This window comes from Mus musculus, chromosome X (genome assembly GCF_000001635.26).
Source record: "Mus musculus strain C57BL/6J chromosome X, GRCm38.p6 C57BL/6J".
In the NCBI taxonomy this organism is placed as follows: Eukaryota; Metazoa; Chordata; class Mammalia; order Rodentia; family Muridae; genus Mus; species Mus musculus.
This window is the reverse complement of record NC_000086.7, coordinates 10,291,488-10,312,072: the sequence shown is the minus strand read 5'-3', so window position 1 is coordinate 10,312,072 and position 20,585 is coordinate 10,291,488. Positions and strand designations below refer to the sequence as shown.

The window sequence follows — 20,585 nt, the reverse complement described above, 5'->3', positions numbered from 1 at the left end:
AAAGTTGCCAATATACCAAGAAGTTACTTGGATGCAATGGCATTATATTTTGAGCTGTTTTTCAAATGAGGAGTTTTGGCATTTGAAGTGTGCCTTGTCACAAATTAAAATGATTTTGAAGAAAGCAGTGAGGTAGGAGTGCATTAAAGAGGATTCTGAGCACTCTGCACTGCTTACTTTCTTCAGATGCAAATGTGCTAGCACTCTCAATTTTAACCCACAGTTAATTCCCAAAAGTAACACCCCCCATCCATTTCGGTTTTTCACTTACACATTTAAAACTCCATTGCCTCATACATTCTTACCTCAAAATTACTGCCTTTGTACTGAAATTTTATTTCACTTCTAAGTTGAGAATAATTGAGCTTCTAAAGTACTGGCAAATGAGATGGAAAGGAAGTAGCGTTTATACCTGTCATATGTCAGGAAAATTATTATTCTTCCAGCTAACAGTACCGGCACCAGAAAATTGCCCAAGCCAAGCATGAGGCAAAGTATAGGTAAGTTAAAATAGCTCCACCAAATATTTGAAACATATATGACAAAAGATTAACCATGGTATATAAAAAAAATCTCATACAACCAGTGATAAAGGGGAGCAGATAGGAAGTAAAGACACGACAGAGTTATAAAGACATAGAAACGGAATGACCAATCAATATGAAAAATGCTAAGCATAATCAAAAATAAGGCAAATTTTATAAATCACAAGATGCCATTTTCTCTTCAATTTACAAGGTGTAAAATGTAAATAACAAAGAATGGGGTGTGTAGAGAAAGAACTGTAATTTACAACTAAAAGTGTTTCAACTATTCATCATGTTTGAATGAACATCACTAGTAATTTTTCAAGTATATAGGACATCAAAAAAATTCTTTCTTCAGGAACTTATTGTCTAGTAAAACTTCACAAAGAAATATGAATAAGGTTGTTCTTTCTAGAATTTTTTTGAAATTAAGATTTTAAAGGAGCTAGAGAAAGTACCCAAGGAGCTAAAGGGGTCTGCAACCCTAGAGGAGGAACAATGATATGAACTAATCAGTACCCCCCCCCTCAGAGCTCCTGTCTCTAGCTACATATGTAGCAGAAGATGGCCTAGTTGGCCATCAATGGGAGGAGAGGCTTTTGGTCTTGTGAAGATCATATGCCCTAGGACAGGGGAATGCCAGGGTCAGGAAGCAGGAGTGGGTGGGTTAGGGAGCAGGGTGGGGGGAGGGTATAGGAAAGTTTCAGAGAGGAAACTAGGCAAGGGGATAGCACTTGAAATGTAAATGAAGAAAATATCTAATAAAAATAAATTTAAAGAAGATTTTAAATATAGTAATAAGAACCATTGTGGGCAGATTCACATGTACTTTAGAATTCTAGGTGCAATACTGCAAAGAATAAAATGCCTAATAGAGTTATCCTCTGGAATTGAGTTATGACTGGAAGCAGGTGTCAGGGATAGTGGTGATGTTTCTCTATCTACATGCTAAGGGTAAGTTCACTTTGTGGAAATGGGGTCATCATGGTTTATGCTTTTTTGTTTACATTCATGCCATTCCTTAATAAAACTTTCTAAAACTTCTTTTGAAACTGTCCTGGAACTGGAGAGATGGGACAGCAGTTTAGAGCACTCGCTGCTCTGCCAGAGGAGCTGGGTTTGGTTTCCAGCACCCACATGGTGGTTCACAGCTGTCTATAACTCCAGTTCAAGAGCATCCAATGCTCTCTTCTGCCGTCTATGGGCACTGCATGCTAGCAATGCACAGACATTCATGAAGGCAAAATACCCATACACATAAAATAAAAATGAAAGTGAAAACATTTTTACAAACTGTAAATATCTCAATGAATTGAAAAGAAACTCTCAGTTTTGTCAAGTGGAAGAATCAAGTGAATAATAGAATAATAAAGTACCTTGTTACAAATATCAAACCGATACTTATATGTAAATGGACAAATGATTCTGAAAAGAACCATATTATAATGTTAAATAGTGGCTACCTACAGAAATAGTCACAGAGGAAATAGTCACAGAGAGGGGGAAAAAGAAAATATACATGTTGGTTTTATATCCTGTTAAAAGGGGAACCATTTTTCAAACTTTGATATGTAATAAAAAAATGATTTCTATTCCTTTGTTCATAATTTTTTGTGTGTTTTTGTATAATCACTGTCGCCAACCCAATGCTCCTGTCATTCAGGGTATGCTTTCAACAGAGATTCTTGAAGTGTGGCCCTCAAGTAGCAGAAATGTATTACCTGGGAATCATATAGAATGCAAATTCCTATATGCATGGCCCACTGAATCAGAGCCTCTGGGGTTGGGACCATCCAGCTGAGGATAACTATACAAACTGGTCTTCTGATGATTGTTCAAGACTGATCATAGTGTGTGCAGAGGAAGGTATTGTTCAATGGTAGAGCTCTTTACCTAACTTGCTCTAGGCCCTGGGCTCCATGCAGATGCCCAGCACTGCAGACAACAAACGAGGTAAGAGAAGAAAGGGGGGTAAGCAGAAAGGAAAGATTGGCATGCACCTTTCCTGATCCTCCAGGAAGGCATTAGATTGGAAGGGTGTCCCTTGGCTATCCCTGGGGACAGTTAGCAAAACTACCATGGATTTAAGAAACATTAGAAAATAAAAATAAAGGCAAGAAGTAATATTGCCAGCAGTTTGGGGCTTTTCTTAAGGAAGAAATCTTAAGAAATCGTATACACCTGAAGTTACCCAGTGTCTTTGAACTTATGCAGAGTAAAGCATTTTGGAACTTCTGTTGTTAGAGAGGGAATAGCTTGTTCTTCTACAGGCCAGGTTTCAGATTTGTCTAGCATAACTGTTTTGTGTTTGTTTGTTTGTTTGTTTTTCTATAGAATATCGCTAGTCTTTGGGAGGAGAGAGATCTTGTTGGGTTGTAGTGAGTCCTTAACATCAGTTGACTGTGCCTAAAGTGAACTAATGGTGAGGTAGTTCTAGTTTTTACGAATGCAATTAATGAACCTTCAGAGAAGCATCCATTTGTACCTTCATCGTAACCTGGTAACCTTGGAAAGCTTGAAGACGCTTTTTCTTCTCATCCTCTTGTCCCATGCTTATCCAAGTATCTGTAATTAATACATTGCCTCCACGTGCTGCTTCCAGTGGATCATTTGTCATTGACAACTTGGTACCATTCTAGCACAGAGAAGTTTGCTGGTTAAAAACACAAAAACTTGATGGAACAGAGAAAGACAATTAGAAGATTACAAATAAAAAAGCATACCTCCTTGGCATACTGCTCTGCTAGCTTGACTATATTAGGATCTGGCTCATAACCCTGAAAGAGGAAACATTAGCTCTTATTTAGGTGATTAGTTAGTTTAATTATACATGACAGTATTTAATAGCTCTTATATTTAACAACTATCTAGTATGTCTTAAAACAAAAAAAGCCTAAGAATAGGCTCTCTTCTCTTTTAAATGATGTAGCTTATCCAGATTCAGTGGGGCACATTGAAGCTCTCATGGTGTCCTTTGGATTATCTCTGTCTTCCTCAGTCATAAAGACAAACAGAGCATGGCACTTTCTACCTCATGACAGACCTCTCCTTGACTTTTGAATGGCATGAGAAGGCTATATACATAATTGCATAGCCTAGTGCATTATTATCTATGCCTTTGTACACATGGCTCTCTCTTTTTTATTTGTCTAACATGCCTTTCTTTACTCTTCCCATAGACAAGTTTTGAAATCTCGATTTTAATGACTACTCCACAGAAAAGCCCACTGTGGCCACTCCAGTTAAATACAAATGGGCTCCTGCCTTATTCTTTTCCCAGAGAGTGAAACTTGCTTTAAAATGTCATTTATACATACGTTTGGAATAGTTTGGAGAGGTAAGTAAGGTGACTATGAAGAGGTACTTATTCTTAGGGTGAAATGATGTGGCACTCTAGGAGTCTTGCTTTCTCATCCTAGTCCCAGCTCTAATGGACATTCTGTGGGCAGCTAAAGTAGCTAAAGCTATTGCCATGCTGCCATGAACAGTCTCTCCACACCTTCCTGTCTGTGTAAATTGTTTAGTACTTGCCTCTTATGTCAAAGCTGATTAAGAGCCTCAAACCTCTCTGCCTACATTCCTTGCTTCCATCTCCTTTAATTGTTCTCAATATACTGCCACAGGAAACCCAACCATCTTCTTGTCCCTTTACACATTTTGCCCTTTTCTACAATCTCAGCCTTTTCCCGCTTGAGTATCTCCTCCTGAGTGTCTTCATCATAACATGTTAGCTCATGAGCTCATATGGAATTCATGTCAGTTCAAACCCCACAGTTATACCCAACCTCCTTCATCTTTCTAATGTTTTGAATTCATAGCACCTATTATGAATCAATTTTGTACATTTTAAAACTATAGGTTTCTGCTGAATGTTGTGATATCCCTTTCACACCTCCACTATGAATAATCATGATAAAAGGATTTACTTCTTTAGGTTGCTATGGTGATGCCAGAAGGTGGCTTTCATCTGTCCGCCCCCTTTGGACACTGCCTCATTTATAGAAGGTCACCTCACTCAAGCAAGCACACTCTTCTAGGGCCTTATGTATTCAAAGAGTGATTAATAGAAAGATATTAAAACCAGATCCTTTCCATCCAAGCCCAGACAGATCCAAATGACCATTCCACATCCAAATGCTCTATAGGTCATCTAAGACTGTGGTTAGACCCACATCATGCTCAACCTCTCCTTCTGAACACTCCTATTTCTTTACCCTGCCCTTTTCCTTACAGTCATTGATTTCAAAGACATACTGCCATGGGCATGTTATACATCCTACATGCTAAACTCTCAGATTCTGCTTTCTGAGAAGCTCAGCTTATGACAGGCATGCTCAGGTTTATTAATATGAAATCTGGCTTCTTTACACATACTTGTCTCCCATAGTCCTTTTTTCCTTACCAAATTCTAGAGGAAAGAAACTGCCAAGATATTGATCAGGATAGCTATAGGCATTTTAAAGCAAGCTTTGTTGTGTTCAAACTGCCATGAGCTCTTGGAGTATGGTGTATGGGGCTTGGGGAGGATGGAGGCAATTAATAGAGGTTTGTGAATTTGGAAACTAATGCTGTGAACACTCATATAGGGAAACATACATAAAAAGCCACGGGTACTACACCAGGCACCTACTGCTCTGAAAATGTAGTCTTGCCTTCATAGAGGAAGAATTGGACTCCTCAAGTATAATCATTCTTAGAGAAGGAATCAATAATTACTTAGAGAACTGAGAGAGAGGCTTGGAAATTAGAAAGTCAGCCAACCTTGCCCACCCTGAACTGTAACTTACAAGGCAGAGAGAAATTCTTCACTCACATCTCAGTTTTCAATACTAAATCACCTATTGGCTTTTACATAAATCTTAAAACCAGATGAAGAAGGTGATTAAGAAACCAGTCTAAGTAGTCACTTAGAACAAGGGCAAAATCATCACCGTCCACGGCTTATGGAACACCTTTGAAAACCAGGGACAGAATAATGGTTTTTTTGGAACACGTAAGTTATTCTTGGTTGGGGCATGAGGAAATGGATTACTTATGATTTTGGAAACTCTTCAGTGTTTCTTAAATTTACAATAAATCTAGCTTTATCTTTAAGGCAAATAGTTCTACTAACAAGAGAAGACTTACAAATTGATGGACCAACTTCTGCACTATCAGACTTTGCAGCAGTGTTTTAAAAATAAAAACAAAAAACAAAAACCTTGCTCTCACCAAGATTTAAGTGGATTCTGCTACATTTTAACATTTAAATGAGTTTCCATATAGGGACATTACTGAAATTACTCTGTAATATTGGAAAGTTTCTTTTAATGTTAATAAAACATTTTCGACATGTAATACAATGTTAAAACTGTGTATTTCTTTAACAAAATAGTCATTCCAAAATCTCCGTATAGCAGGGAATAATTATTTTCAATGCACATTTTCTCTGTAAAAGTAAATGCACTCACATTTTGTCCTAATATGGGACCTTTCTGCAGACTAGCGTTCTAGTGAGAGTGTGCTCAGACATGTCACACTTGAGCATCTTTCCCGGTGCATGCTAAATGAAAGAAGGAGCAGGATTTGTTGGAAGGGCCATCTCTCTGAGTCACTAAGATTTGCTGTAATAGGTGAGCCTCCAGAGCATGCTATTATTGCATGTGCTTGCCATTTGTTCTATAGCATGGCAAGAGCATCTGGTCAAACAATGTTCTTGGATAAGTCCCACTCTAGAGGTAGGGCATAACTCAGCGGTAAAGTACTTAAGTAGAATATATGAGGCCCTGGCTTTGATGCCATGACAACACACACACAAACACACAGCCCAATGGGAACCTCAGGATGTATATTTCTTTGGAAATAGGGTATTTGCATATATAGGCACTTAAGCTGAGGCCATGGTGATTGGTAGTAGGTCTATATTTAATAGGCCATTATTTTGAAGAACAGAGACACTTGCACATAGAGATCTATGGACACAGAATGAAGGTGGTAGAAGAAAGGCTTGGAGTAATTCAGGAAAAAGCCAGCTAACAAATGGAGCATGGCTAGGCTATGCCAGCGACTAGATCTCAGGCAACATGTTATAGTGCTTTTTGAGCCACCCAGTGTGTCCTAATTTATTCCAGCCTGAGAAACTAAGAGAGAAGGATGCATTGACCCAAACTGACTCAGCTAGAACAGGAGAGAAAATGATTTTATTTACTTATTTGGAATAAAACAGGCCACACAAGTGTGTTATCAACATAGAACTTATAGCTTTTTTTCTTTTTCAGAAGGCTACTCCCTGGCTACCAGGTTGCTCTTCTCATTGTAGGTGCCAGAGAGCTTGCCACTCCACTTTGCCTGTTGTCCCTCAGCAGTAACTGGTCCAGAAGGATGAAAACCTGCTCTCCGGACTCCAGATTGGGACAATACTGAAGCATACTTAACATTCTGGAGCTTATTTGTTGCATCATGTTAAGATTTGTTACGTTGGGTTGAACATGCCATAGCACTAGGGTGACCAAATCCTCCTGATTTTCTAAATCCTCCTGAAATTTTAGCACTGAATGTTTCTCATCTCTGGAAATAACTCGGGACCAGGGAAACCAAGATGTTTGATCCCTATACATAGTACACTTCCTCGATTTTCCCTTTCCCTGATCTCTTCCTATCACTTCCCTGTGAGTTTCTTAGGCATGGATATGTTAGTAGGAAACTCAACTGAATAACTGGACAGAGGTGGGGTGGGTGAAACATTCATGAGATACTCAAGGACTGGGTGATCACTATTGGAGAAATTCCGAGAGTCATCTTCACACTATGTTCCTGGTAGTTGGTAAATAAATATCTTGAATTCAAGGAGAAGCATGGAGAAAAAGATTGAAGTCCCCCTATATTCATCTCACAATGAGCCTCTTGAAGAACATCAAATACGTGCTTGGTGAGCGATACACTGACAGGACATGTGATCATGGTGACCAGTTGTGTCCTAATGTGAAGGTCAATTCTTTGACCGTAAATCAACACTTAGTTTCTGAAATTGTTTCTACTCAGGAAAATTTCCCTTTTAAAAGACTCCTGAGAGCACTTCAGAAGGTAAAAAGGAAACATAATGGAGAGAAGGGAACAGCTCAGCAGATCCTTTGGCGCTGACTTGTGCTTGATTTCCTTGTAGGAATAATTCCTACCTTTACCAAGTCCTGTTTATTCTGCACAGAACAAGGATGTCATAATGTAAGACTACTTCTAGGGGGGTGCACATGTTTCTATTTTAGTGAATTTATCTATGCATGTATGTTATTATACAGATCAAACATCTCTGTGTTAATAAATCCAAACCATATAAAAAGACATATATATATATATATATATATATATATATATATATATATATATATATATATATATATGGAGGAGGAGAAGGAGGAGTATGGAGAGGAGGAGGAGGAAGAGGAGAAAGAAAAGGAAGAAGGAGGAGGAGGAGGACGAGGAGGAGGACGAGAAACTCTCTTCTACCTCTATCCTTTAACCTTATAGTTTTATATAGAGGCAACAACTATTACCATTTCCTTAAATAACAAGAGTTCAGATATGAAAGAGTGTGCTTCTCATACATTCTGTGAGAGTGTATAATCAGGATTAAAAAAAAAATCATGTAGTGGTAGTTTTTGTAGGCACATGAGACTCAGATTTAAAACTCCAAAGAGACCCTGGTGATGAGGTTTGAAATCTAAATCTGGATGGTAGCAATGGGTCCTTCACATAGGATTGATATTTTTCTTCCTTTAATTTTTTTTAAAGCAAATTGCTGCATTGGAGAGATTACAGCACCATTTCCATGCCCTGAAGATTTTACATTGTCTGGTTTGCACTCCTTTCTTCTGCCTGCTTTCTTCTGTGTGGTGATTATGCACAAAGATATCAGTCATCATAATGACCAGTATCAGGGCATCCAAAGGCAGAATTCAGATGTGCTGCTATCACAGACTCATGGAATAAAAGGCATCAGCCAAGACTAGTTTCCACTGTAAAAATGGAAAATTGCACTCTTAAGAAACTAGATTCAACAGAAAAGTTGGTAATATGGCTAAATTACAAGGCTTCAGCTATGCTCTCCTTCATCAGGAGCTTTGTTTACACTGGGTAATAGCCTCTGATCAACAGAGATATTTTTTCAGGCAAGACAGTGTTCCTACCTTTGGAGTAGCTGCTTGAAGGTGCATCCCGAATTTTGCAGCACTCATCATGATAGAGTGCAAGATATTGTTCCCATCCCCTATCCAGCTGAGGGTAAGACCTTTGAGAGAGCCATAGTGTTCCTACAAAACAAGAGGTAAAGGGATTAGATACGGGGAGGGAACCCACTTCCATGAAACAGTTACTAGAGCTAAAATAAAGGAAAAAATTTACCTCCAAATAAATGCCTTATTGGAAGGAATAGACTACATTTGCAATTCTATTCATTAACATGAATATACAATCACAAAATGGTAGAGCTAAAAGGTTCTAATATCTTAAGCCAAGACATGGCCATGAGGCTTCCATCTTCATGAATTTTGACTCTGTATTATCATTTATGGAATTAGCACTGTGAATGTCCAGATACCAGCCTTGTTTCTGACGATGAAACAAAGAAAAGAGGCAGAAAGTCACTTCTTCCATGTAACTTGCATTTGCTATTGTAAAGAAGTGGCTGCTAATGTATCAAAAGATGGCCTAGTTGGCCATCACTGCAAAGAGAGGCCCATTGGACTTGCAAACTTTATATGCCCCAGTACAGGGGAACGCCAGGGCCAAAAAGGGGGAGTGGGTGGGTAGGGGATTAGGGGGTGGGTATGGGGGACCTTTGGGATAGCATTGAAAATGTAAATGAGGAAAATACCTAATTAAAAAAAAAGAAGTGGCTGCTATCATATATAAGATACAGTACAGCATAGTGACTCTGAGAGCCTTGCCACCATCAATGGTCAAAAAAAAAATGCTAACCATTATGTTGTTTATGGACACAGTTATGTGTAAAGTATAAAGGCATTCCTGGGTGGTTATGAATACAAATATCATGGTAATGATGTCTTTGTAGGTGGGAGTAAAAGAAAATGCAAAGTGTGTTTCAACTCTATTATTTCATTTTAAAGCAATAAATAAACCTAAATTAATTGCTTCAATGCTTTAGAAATGGAAAAAACTGCTCTAAAGGTGGAGCTCACTACTAAAAAGCTTTCCAGGTTTGCATGAGGCCCAGGGTTCCATCCCTAGCACCACAAAAGAAAAAATTGATAAAGCAGTATAATATATACATAAAATTTTGTTTTTATTTTTTAAGTTTAAAAAGTAGTTAGTTTCTGAAGGGATGGCAAGAACATGCTACAGCATGTATGTGGGAGTCATAGAACAACTTCCAGGCACCATCCTTGCATCCCTCCATCCCTCTATCCCTCCATCCTTCCATCCCACCATCCCTCCATCCTTACATCCTTATATCCTTACATCCTTGCATCCTGTGTTTTCCCAGAACTGGTGACAAGTGCCTTTATGCACTGAGCTCTGCCAACAGCCCATTTTATTTGTCTTGAAATGTCTGTAGGCTTAATACATTTAAAGTTAAATTCTTATGGAGATCAAAGAAGGAGAGAGGCTGAGTCATTTGGAGATCACGGAACTAGTAGGTGGCTGAGCTAGGATGTGAAGGCAGGTTCACCTCACTTAGACCTTGTAATCTTCATCGCCTGTTCTTCAGTCACTGAAATCATATCTTGATGTTGCCTTGGTCAAGCATTGCACAAGGGTCAGCAGGAGACCCTATGATGAATAGAGCAGCTCATGCCCCCTCAGTGAGTTCATGATTTAGTAATGATAAAGTGCCAGAGGGAAACATGAAGCCATCTCGTGTCTACATAAGGTTTTCCTCAAAAACAGCAACTTTCTGTCTGACACTGTTTCTTCTTCTCTGTGAGGATCTTGTCTGCACCTCTGAACAGCGTTTCTTTGTGTTTGACCTCTCATTTAAATGTTCACAGCTCATTCAAATGAGAAGAAAGGTGGACCTATATCCAGTTTGCCTTTTCTCTTCAAGATCATCTAGAGACAGGGAAACCCTGATTGTTAAGATTCTGGGTGGCAAGAACATATAGTTTTATCTGTGACAACCCAAATAAATAATGTAAATCTTAAAAGTTATTCAAGTGTCTGATTTGGGCACACATGGCCGAATTAGACCCTGAATACTATAAAGTCTACATGTTCTTTATTCTATTTTTAATTAATTTATAAAATGGCAGAGAATGCCCCCTTTCTATTATTAAACAGTAATAGACCATCTTGAGCATTTAAACTAAATTCCTCTGCTCTTCATTTCCAAGTTACAGAGTCCTGTGTCTGTAGGATCACTATATTAGTTCCTTTCCAGAGTGCTGGGATGAAATACCTGACAAAGCAACTAAAGCAAGGAGTGAATGGGCTATGTGGAGCTCAGAGGTTCAACGATGCTGTATATCACTGTGGGGGAGTCGGAGTAGCCAGAGGTTGAGAAAACTGGTCACATTGCATCCATAATCAGGAAGCAGAGAGAAAGGGGAGTCCCATTGTTAGATTACTTTCTCCTTGTCCTTCACTTTAGGACCCCAGGTCATGCTACCCATAGTTAAAAGTCATTCTTCCCACCTCTACTGACCAATTGTATGCAGCGACCCAAAGACATATTTAGAGGCTTGTCGTTTATGTGATTCTAGATCCTAACAAGTTTGACAATGCTAACCACACAGTCACATAAGTAATGTTGATCCTACATGCAATTTTATTCCTTATTCATTCATTGTTAAATTGAGCAACAGAAAGCAAAGTGATTGAACAAAAAAAAACCCAAAAAATCAAAACAAAACAACAACAACAAGATGAAAGAGGGGCTAGAAGGAGTTTGGGAGGAAAAGGTCATACAGTATTTTTAGAGCAATGTTCTGTTTTCTACACCTGTAGTATTCCCACATACACATACTTTTAAAGATAGAAGTTATTCATAAAAACTAAACATCATTTAAATAAATGGCTCCACTTGATGGTAGCTAGGAATTATTTGGTAAACTTTCTGTTTTGTAAAGCAAAGAAATACACCAACCTGGAGTGTAAGGTAATCAGCCAGGATCTGGATAGGATGATACAAGTCTGACAGTCCATTGACAATTGGGATGGATGCTTCTTTAGCCAGGGTGTCCAGATCTGATTGTTTATACACTCGAGCTAACACTGCATCTGTCATGCTAGATAAGACACTATGGCAAACCAAGAAGAGACATTCTTAACAATTGTTCTCAATAACCCTTCTTTAATACAAGCTCCTTAAAGACATGAATGAGTGCCAATAAATGAAAATGTGTGTATGGCAATATACCTAGGAATGTGATAGATTTGAAAAGCTAACATTAAATATATAGTCATTAGAGAGGACAGATGTTGTTCCACCCGCATCTTATTCAGTGACCATGTTACATTTTTGTGGAGCTAAGAAATCAGTTGTGAACCCAACAGACATAATGATAAAGTATGACTGATAAATGCCACTTTTTGAGTTTACCTAGGTTTAAAGGGACAAAACCAAACAGCAAGACATTCAAAAAGCATTCATGACTTGGTATATGGCTAATTTTCTTTTATACTAGCCCATAGGGGGCTTTTTTCACTGTTTTCATACTATATAAAGCATTTCATGTAGCAGCTATGGAAGTACACACAGAACCCTACAAGAGAGAACCTTCTGTACACAAAACCATCCACTGACAGGCTCTGGATGTACTGTCTGCATCTGTAGTTTCAAGGCCAAGGTCACCTTCTCCTCAGGCTATTCCCATCCAGTGACTTGGCTCAGTGGAGGAGAATGGAGCTGAAATATTAAGTCTTTCCTCTGGAGCACCCCACAGCCCAGTCTTCTTTTTCAAATAACAGTGCCACTTAGTTCTCTCCAACCCATATCTTCTTCCTTACTTTCTGATGTACATGGGTCTGTCCTGCATGCTCACATGAAGGCTCTATCCCAATCCTTGCTTCATGTTTTCTATCTCTTTTGTCTTCCATGGGTGTTTCCCCTAATAGATGTCTTGCATCTTGGAGTCTGCTTTATAGTGAACCTGTATTGACAGCTCAAAATGAACTCTGGTACATATAAAATTCAAGCATGCCCCCAAAGACTCATAACTTACAGGATCAAGGATTGAAAACAATATTCACATATTAACATTTCCTAGACATTCTGATTCTTTCAAATGTTTGTAGACTGCTCATAGCTATGATTCTTAGATTTCTATATTTTATTTTGAATCAGCAAAGTTTCCCAAAACATCTAGATATCTACATAATATCTCTAACTCTATGACTAGCAACTTAAGGGTGCATAAAATAAACAAGTAGGTATAATATATTGTTACTCTTTTCTAATAAAGGGGAGCATATTTTAACACAAAAAATTTTAACATTTGTAAATTGAGCTGCATGAAGCTACTTTATTGTTTTAGTTCTTTTTTGTTTTGTAACTGATTGGAGCTTTTCCATGATAGGGCATCAGTAGAAGAATCCAGATAAACTATAACTATAAACTTTTTTAAGTACATTGTCTATTGTAGCATGAGACAGGTGAATAAAAAACACTTTATAGTTTGAGTGATCTCACTCCTCCCCAAGGCTCAGAGAACACTGCAGAAGAAAAGGTTGGAAAGATTGCAAGGAGTCAGAGGTTGGAGACTACCTCAGCGAAAGTGTCTTCTGGATGTGACAGGACCACTTCACTCATGAACTCACACTGGCCTATACAAGACCTAACCATTATCAAGGCAGTCACCATTCTAGCAAGGAATAGGAAGGGCGTTATCAGCCCTTACTGCTACCTGAGGAGCTATGGACAGGTGATGGCTTCAGAGGGATAAAGGGTTAGTTTTTGTTAGTAGTGTGGTTCCTGGTAGCAAAACCAGGATACTGGATAGCCTTATACTGAGGGGTATATGGCTAGTAGAAAATGGATTCCATGGGTTATTTAAAACAAAAAGGAAGTCAAAAGCTGGGTGTTTTAGTGGAGAGGGAGGGTAGATTGGGGAGGATTGCAAGGACTAATGGGGAGAATATGATCAAAACATTGTATAAAATTCTTCAAGAATTAATAAAATATTTTTAAAAATACATGGGTTTCAAACCTTGCTCCATAGGAAAATCATTCAGAATGTTTTTAAAATCTTTGATATTCACTCCATATTGTTTATTTTCTACAAAAAACATCAGACTCTCTAGGGAATGGTACTTAAGGATTGGTGTTTTTTGTTTGCTTGTTTTGCTTTGTTTTGTTTTTTAATTTCCAAGGAGATGCCAATTTTCCGCTAAGTCTGAAAACCCAAAAATAGCACATTGCTTTTCAGATCAATATTGGCAGCACCTGGGATCTAAAAGCAGCTGGTCTGTATCTCAAACTCCACCCAGTTTTACTGCCACAATCTCTATTGTGACTGGATCTCCAAGTGGCAAACTTGCACATTAAAATTGGAGGTTCTTACTAAAGAAGGAACCAAAGCCGTTGTATTTAAAAAATACCATTGATTCTTTTCCTAGAATCTTAGCTTCTGAGGTCTGATCCTATAATGGATGGCAAGGAATACATTCTGGGTCACTTAAAAGGAAAAAAAATCCCAAATCCTCTGAGCCATAGAATGATACACCTATCAATATTCCCCAGTAAAGCCTCCTACATTAGAACAATCAGCTCCCCATTTGTCTGATGACCTGGGGACAATGGTACTTTGTTGTGTCTTCTGTTGCTACACAGAAACCTGGTTCCCAAATATACAGGATGACTTATGAATTCCCAAGTGTTTCAGATACCCTCCCAAAGTTTAAGAACCACTGTTCTGTGGGAAGCGGGTGCGGCCACAGGCCCCGTGAAACCTACTTGTTTACTGCCTTGCCCAAGCATGCGCAGTGAGGCTGCATGCGTGGGCTGCCTGCTAGGCTGGACTGTTCCTCGTGATCTGGACCTGTCAGCCTATCTGTGAAAGATCTGAGCTCATGCCTGGAGCGTGTGTGAATTCTGATTGGATGAGGTGGGGTGGAGTTAGAAGGAGGTGAGTTGGTGCCGAGCAGTAAAGAGAGTAGTTTTAGCCCTTGCCGTGAGTAGAAGTATTTTACGCCGTCAGAATGGCCAAGCGGTCTAAGGCGCTGCGTTCAGAGTAAGAGAAGCTGTTGTAATAGGAGTGGTTTAGCCCTTGTCCTAAGAAGAAGCTGCTGGGGAAGAGAGCTGTAAAAGAAAAAGCCCTAAGTAAAGTTGCTGCGTGAACCCGACTTGGTGTCCGAGTCGCCGCAGGCCGGAGACTAGGGAGACCAGAGACCGGGACACTCTTCTAAGGCACCAATAACGGTGCTTAAATACTTTCCTATCTGCTTGGCCTTTCTGAGAATCATAATAAGCATCTTCTTCCTAGAAGCGTGCAAGTTTCTAGCTCTATTGTAGAAAAGTTGTTCAGTGGAACTGGGCAACTTAGTAAGGCCTAGATGATGCCCAGTACAGGGGAACACCAGGGCCAAAAAGGGGGAATGGGTGGGTAGGGGATTGGGGGGGGAGGGTATGGGGGACATTTGGGATAGCATTGGAAAGGTAAACGAGGAAAATACCTAATTAAAAAAAAAAGAGAAAAAAATGATCAGGAGAAATGGAGATGAATTCACAAATAAACACTAATTCCTTTAAAAAAAAAAACAATAAGTCCATAGGGAGAATTAATTTTGCAATGCCTACAAAAACTTAAGAGGTGCAGAAGTATACTTCACTTTATATGCCAGTCATACTTTAAACTTCTTACAGTGTACACAGATACCTCCAAACCCAGTGGCTTCGCCTTGGTCCTGAAGGAAGATGAAATATTGTAACTTGTGAGTTGTTTAGGAGCCCACTGCCCCGGCCTGGGACTGAGAACAAAGCAGAACAGCCCCCAGGCATGCCAGGGCAGGGCTGTTGTTAAGACATTCCTAAGAACATCTTGACTGTAAAGATAAAAAGGTATGCAAGGACCAGCAGGGCTATATTATCTAATTCAACACCATCTGGCCAGAACCTCCCCTCTGTCTATTGCCCCTTGGCGCCAGGTAAAGTCATACATCAACTGGTTGCTATGTGAACAAAGATAAGCCCCCAGCCCACAGGAACACAGTCCTGATGCCCTTTCTGTTAATGTTTGAATAAGCCAATAGTGTGTTGCTATGCTGAATTCCACACCCCTAAGCCCCTTACCCCATAAAAACCCCTAGCTTTCAAGCCTCGTGGCTGACATCCGTTATCTCCTGTGTGGGATACATGTCGGTCCGGAGCTCCGTAATTAAACATCCTCATGTAATTACAGCAAGAGATGGTCCTTCGTGATTTTTTTTTTTTTGGGTGCATGCCGAATCGGGAATTGGGTGGGGTTTCCCCACTAGATCTAACAGTCCCACCTCTTAAATTTTCATCACCTCCCAATATCCCAGAAACTTATGATTCATCAAAGAATATGTTAATCCATTGATGACGCCAGAGCACATATGATCCAATCCCTTCCCCAAAACCCCACCTCTGAACATTTCTGCTGAACTAAGCACACATGAACCTGCGGGGACCATATTCAGTCCAAACTGGAAGAAGACCCAGGCACAGGGAGAAAGCATATCTGATTTGGAGTCTTATGTACTTGGAAGGTGAGAAGAAGATAGCCCTGGACATGGTCCTGGATTTGAAGCAGACAAGTACTGTGTAATGTACATTGAGAAAGGACAAATGTATCATGAGAGGATTACACTCTAACAAATTCTGTACACTGTACTATCACAAAAATCCTGGAAGTGAAATCTTGTACTTACACTATGAATCATTGTTCAGAAAGCAAACTCAATGTGTGCAGAATTCCAGCTCCTCAGCCATTTTGGAAAGGTATGAATGAACTCATGAAATGTCTGTTAACATGTGCTCTACAACTTTGATGTCACAATAAAGGAATGGCAAGATAAAAATGCCAGCAGATGGGACTGAAGGTATAAGTCAATAGAGGACTTATTTAACATGCACTGGGCTTTAGTTCTACCACCAACACCAAAAGAAAAAAGTCAGGCATAGTAGTGCACAGTTGTATTTACAGTACTCTGAAGGTTGAGGTAGGAAGATCACCACCAGTTCAAGGCCAGCCTCGGTTTCATAGTAAGACACCCCCTCACCCACACATCACACACCAAGTAGAAATAAATCTACAGTCTATCTCCTTATGCAGGATACAAAGGAAACTATAATTTGGGATAACTTCTTGTATGATTATGCAGATCCCATAGTCAGGATAGAAGTTTGTAATAACAAAATGTTATACTATCCTTCAAGAATGAACACTTCTCACTACCAATCTGTTACTATTCAAATCCCTGAATCCTTGCATTCCGATAAAGTTTATCTTGTGATGAGAGAGAGAGAGAGAGAGAGAGAGAGAGAGAATGAATATGGGATAACAACTTGATGTGTTATTATACTGGGTGGATTAAGATTTTAGACACACATCAAGAATTTTCCTTTCATCTCAGTCAATTATCAAGAGCAAAAATACAGAAGATGTTGTTTTTAACCCCCTAGATTCCTGCAAGCACCCTTAGAACAAAGAATTTGGTCCATCACAATATTCTATTAAATATATATATGGAAAAGGAACTATTATAGGATATTCAATTCAGCGTCCTTGGCAGGATAAAATCAGAATAAATCTGTAACATCACATTGTTGCCAGGAAGCAAGAGAGGCCGTTAAGTGGCAAGGGCATTGCTAATGAGGAGGAAGTCATCTTAAAGAAGCTTCCATTTTCAAGCTATAATTATTTATAGCAGCAAAATTTATTTTTCATGAAACAGGGCCTTTTACTTGTCAAATGCCTTGATGAATTAATATAAAGAGAATATGTAAATAAAGAAGAGAATTATGAAAAAAATGAGCGTTACCTCTACATTTAAATTTATTTAAACAAGTGGGAACACATACATACATAGGTATGTACATATATGTATTTTTAAATAGATATCTTATGGGTATTTTAAATTTATTTTCTGAATGATATATATATATATATATAATTTTCAATCTGCTTAATACATAATGAAGTAAGTTAATTTATCAGCCATCTGGTTCTTGAAACAATAGAAACTGTTCTATTAATAGACTCTTATGTAGGTCTTCTACATAGGAGAAGTAACAGAGATTCCAGCATTTAACTAGCACAAGTTGTCATGCGATTGAACTGTTATTCTAAAATAAGGACTTAGTTAACTGTCAATCTAAAGTTCTATATTCACTTTCCTGTTTCTCTGAAAGGGAAATCTTTTCATGATTTAACCAATTCTAACACAATGCCGAGAAACAAGGTCCATACTGTAACACATTGAGAGAGGACAAATGTCTTTTATTACAAAGCTGTGGTGATGGGTCATGTGCAGTCAAAAATTAAAGACAACAAATGGAACCAAAATAAAACCTCATCTTCAAAATTTCTTAAAATCCAAGAATGAATATGAAAGATAACAATAAGGATTCTGTAGTAAGCTGAAGAGTGGTTCACAAAGATGCCCATATTCTAATCCTCAAAATCTTTATAAAATGAAGTGTGTGTTTATAATCAAAGCAAGGACTTGAATAGAGGATGATTCCCCTGGGTTGAATTCCATATAATCTATATACATTTCTAAGAGAAAAAGACAGATGAGAAATGGGAGATGATGCAGTGGTGAGAGGTTTGGGGGTGAGATATAGTGTATGGATAGTGGGAGCTGGAAAAGTCAAGGACTCAAATATTCCCCAGAAGCTCCAGAAGGAGGCACCTCTTCTAAATTTTATACCCCCAACACAGGAAGTTCACTCTTTAATTGCATAAGTCATGACATTTGGGATAGTATGTTAAGGAAACAACAAGAACCAAATATAGCTCCCTGACAAAACTGAAAACTATTTTGATAAGATACACAGCCAGGTAGACAACAGCTGGAATTCCTCTCACCTTGACCTTAGCTACCAGTTCTCACTAACTAACCAGAATCAAGTGCTTAAAAATCCACTTAAATTGTATCCCTGTCTTCTGAAGATTTTTTTTCTTTCCATCCTGGTCAAATTACAAAAACCTTGAAAGGATGCAAAGGCATCTACATCCCAGCGATGTTTTAATTCTGGGACTGTGAAAGGATTTTTAAAAAGGAGGTATAAAGATAAACAAAAATAATACCAATGAAAGCAGTAAAAACATTATAGCCTGTTTTATCATCAAAATATCAATTGACTCTGCAATCAATATTTTGTGATTAAGTATTGAAAGCATTTGATTAAGTTAGCAATCAATATGGAAATGTTTGAGTTGGGCTTTGTTCACGTCTTACACATTTGACTGGATATGCAATATGGGTCATTGTGCTTTTTGTAGTGTACGCAGGACCTCATTCATGCTACAAGTGCACTACCACTGAGCTATACAGTCAGCCCTTACATGCAAATTGGTAAAGAAATGCAAACTCTCAATGCACAGCAGAGTCACTAGGGGGGCTTGCAAAGCATCATCAGCTAGATGTCTCATTCAGAAGGTCTGGTTTGACAGTGAAGAGTTCTCCTTTTAACAAGCACCCAAGGGGTGCTTATGTTTTTGCTTTGGTAACCACGTTTTGAGAATAAGTGATTTAGAAGAATGCATTCTGAATTATATTTAAAGGAATGGTAAATGTTTGATAAATTAGCATGGTTAATAGATGCCTATAAGCAAATGACAGAGTAAAGAACACTGCTGCTGTATTCACAAATAGTTCCTTGTACATTCACACACCATAAAAAAGGAAGCCTGCCAAACTTTATCAAAAGCACCACCCCGCCCTCCTTTAGTCATAAAAGCTGCAAATGGGGCGGCAACCAGTGATACAGCTATGATTTGGGCCAACTGGGTGAAGCAGTTCCCAGGATGCTTTTTGCATTAGAAACACTTGGGGGGGGGGGCGACAAAGATATTAAAGATGCTTTGTGTGATTAGTGCATATTATTTTCTGTAGCATTGGTTCCTTCATGATTAAAATTTTTAGACAAAGAAAATTCATTCTTTTTATGCTTTTAGGCTAATAAAGATCATTTAAAAATATAAACAAGCCCTCTCATTGGAAACAATTACAAGCTTGCAGCTAGAGCTGGAGGCTTCCTGCGGCTCATCATTTAAACCCCCAGCTTTAAACATCTTAAGAGCTTGATTATACTCGTTACAAAGGAAAGGCTGACAAGTTAAAAATATTTCCTGGCTCTGGAAAGATTTGTCATTTTGGTCTCTTTTCATTTCTATTGAATAGAAATGGAATTCTGCTTGGTTTTCAGTAGATTCCTGCAAGTTCTCAGATGCTCTTCGGCCTCCACCAACAATTATAGCAAAACAGCATTGGCACAATCTGTATTTCCTGTATTTAAAATGTCCTGCAAACAACAATGTGCCACAGATATTTAATAGCTAATGTTGGAATTTTTCAAAAAATATAGACAGATTAAAATATTTATCCATCCTATTTTGTGTAGCTGTTTGACATGTCAAACATCCTGGGTTCTTTTCTACACAGCATAAGGTAAGAATGGTTGAATTCTTTCAATGTGAAGATGCTATAGGACAACGAATATTAACTCTGACTCTGTTCTTGATGGTGGTGCTATCATTTCCAATAATATCTTTACGGTAGTTATTATCTAAGGGAGTGTTACCATACTAATCAGAAAATAGCTATATCAACAAAAGAAATATTTCTGCTTCTGGTGGCGGTTCATGCCTGTAACACCAGCACAAAATACACTGAAGCAGGAAGTTGGCTGAAAGTTCAAGATCATTCTGGTTTGCACAGTGATCTCAAGGCAACCAAGCAGTATGGACCAAAACTGTCTCAAGAGGGAGTGGGGGCAGGGCAGACTAAGGCTATAGCTCAGTGAAAGGGTGCTCACTTACCATAGGCAAGGCCTCAGCATGGCATTAAGAAAATTTCTCCTGAATATGATTTTAAAACTTATCAAAAGAGGCATAGAGCTTTTTACAATAATAGTGAAATCTTGGCCCTGTTAAAGAA

The 20,585-nt window shown here is 38.6% G+C and overlaps 1 protein-coding gene across 2 annotated transcripts in view; it reads right to left on the bottom strand.

Moving 5' to 3' along the window:
- Otc (ornithine transcarbamylase) overlaps positions 1-20,585 on the bottom strand; it is a 68,795-nt gene that overhangs the window by 8,952 nt on the left and 39,258 nt on the right. For both annotated transcript variants that reach the window (XM_011247449.3, NM_008769.4), the window contains exons 5-8: positions 11,605-11,758; positions 8,690-8,812; positions 3,251-3,304; positions 3,013-3,162 (exon numbers count right to left, since the gene is read on the bottom strand). In XM_011247449.3, the coding sequence (XP_011245751.1) occupies positions 3,013-3,162; positions 3,251-3,304; positions 8,690-8,812; positions 11,605-11,758 (481 nt within the window). The remainder of the gene's footprint in view (positions 1-3,012; positions 3,163-3,250; positions 3,305-8,689; positions 8,813-11,604; positions 11,759-20,585) is intronic.